The sequence below is a fragment of the Penaeus monodon genome, chromosome 30 (assembly GCF_015228065.2).
Source record: "Penaeus monodon isolate SGIC_2016 chromosome 30, NSTDA_Pmon_1, whole genome shotgun sequence".
In the NCBI taxonomy this organism is placed as follows: Eukaryota; Metazoa; Arthropoda; class Malacostraca; order Decapoda; family Penaeidae; genus Penaeus; species Penaeus monodon.
In genome coordinates, this window is record NC_051415.1 from 33,121,152 (window position 1) to 33,121,718 (window position 567).

Genomic DNA, 567 nt, shown 5'->3' on the forward strand with positions numbered 1-567 from the left:
TGTTTACCAGCCACACACCCCGGACACTCAATATTTTGGTTCATGCGCATACAAGGCAAACCCCGATCCATCGGGTTAATGTAATCTACCTTTTCTATTCTCTTTTGGGGGGAGGCATGGAGTAAAAATAGACTTCCTCCAGATACATCAATGAGAAAAGCAAAATCATAAAAAAACAAACACAATATAAAAACAGCACAAATGTAAGGCACCTTCATACAACTAATTTTATCATAAGCACTGATGGATAAGCAGTATTATATTGTGATGTTTTCGCTGATATTTCTATTGCTGCTTTAGCCAAATTCATGCATGAATTACCTGATAAATGAGTAATCAATGCATACTTGCCACAGTGCTAATGTCATCCCCCAGACACATTGTGTTAAGTGATGCTCTCACAGTTCTAAACAGTTTCAAGGCCTACCACACTCAATATATACTAAGAAGCCACTGTAAATACAATAGAAAATTAGTAAGAGTATATACATTCTATCAAGAGAATAAAACTAAAGAATATTAACAAAACATATATGAAAAGCTACAAATAACCATTCTTGTTTATTG

The 567-nt window shown here is 34.6% G+C and overlaps 1 protein-coding gene across 1 annotated transcript in view; it reads right to left on the minus strand.

Annotated features, from left to right (window-relative positions):
• The window catches only part of LOC119592427 (ubiquitin carboxyl-terminal hydrolase 16-like), a 48,003-nt gene that overhangs the window by 871 nt on the left and 46,565 nt on the right, over positions 1–567 (minus strand). The window contains exon 21 of the mRNA XM_037941250.1: positions 348–406. Coding sequence (XP_037797178.1) covers positions 348–406 — 59 coding nt within the window. The remainder of the gene's footprint in view (positions 1–347; positions 407–567) is intronic.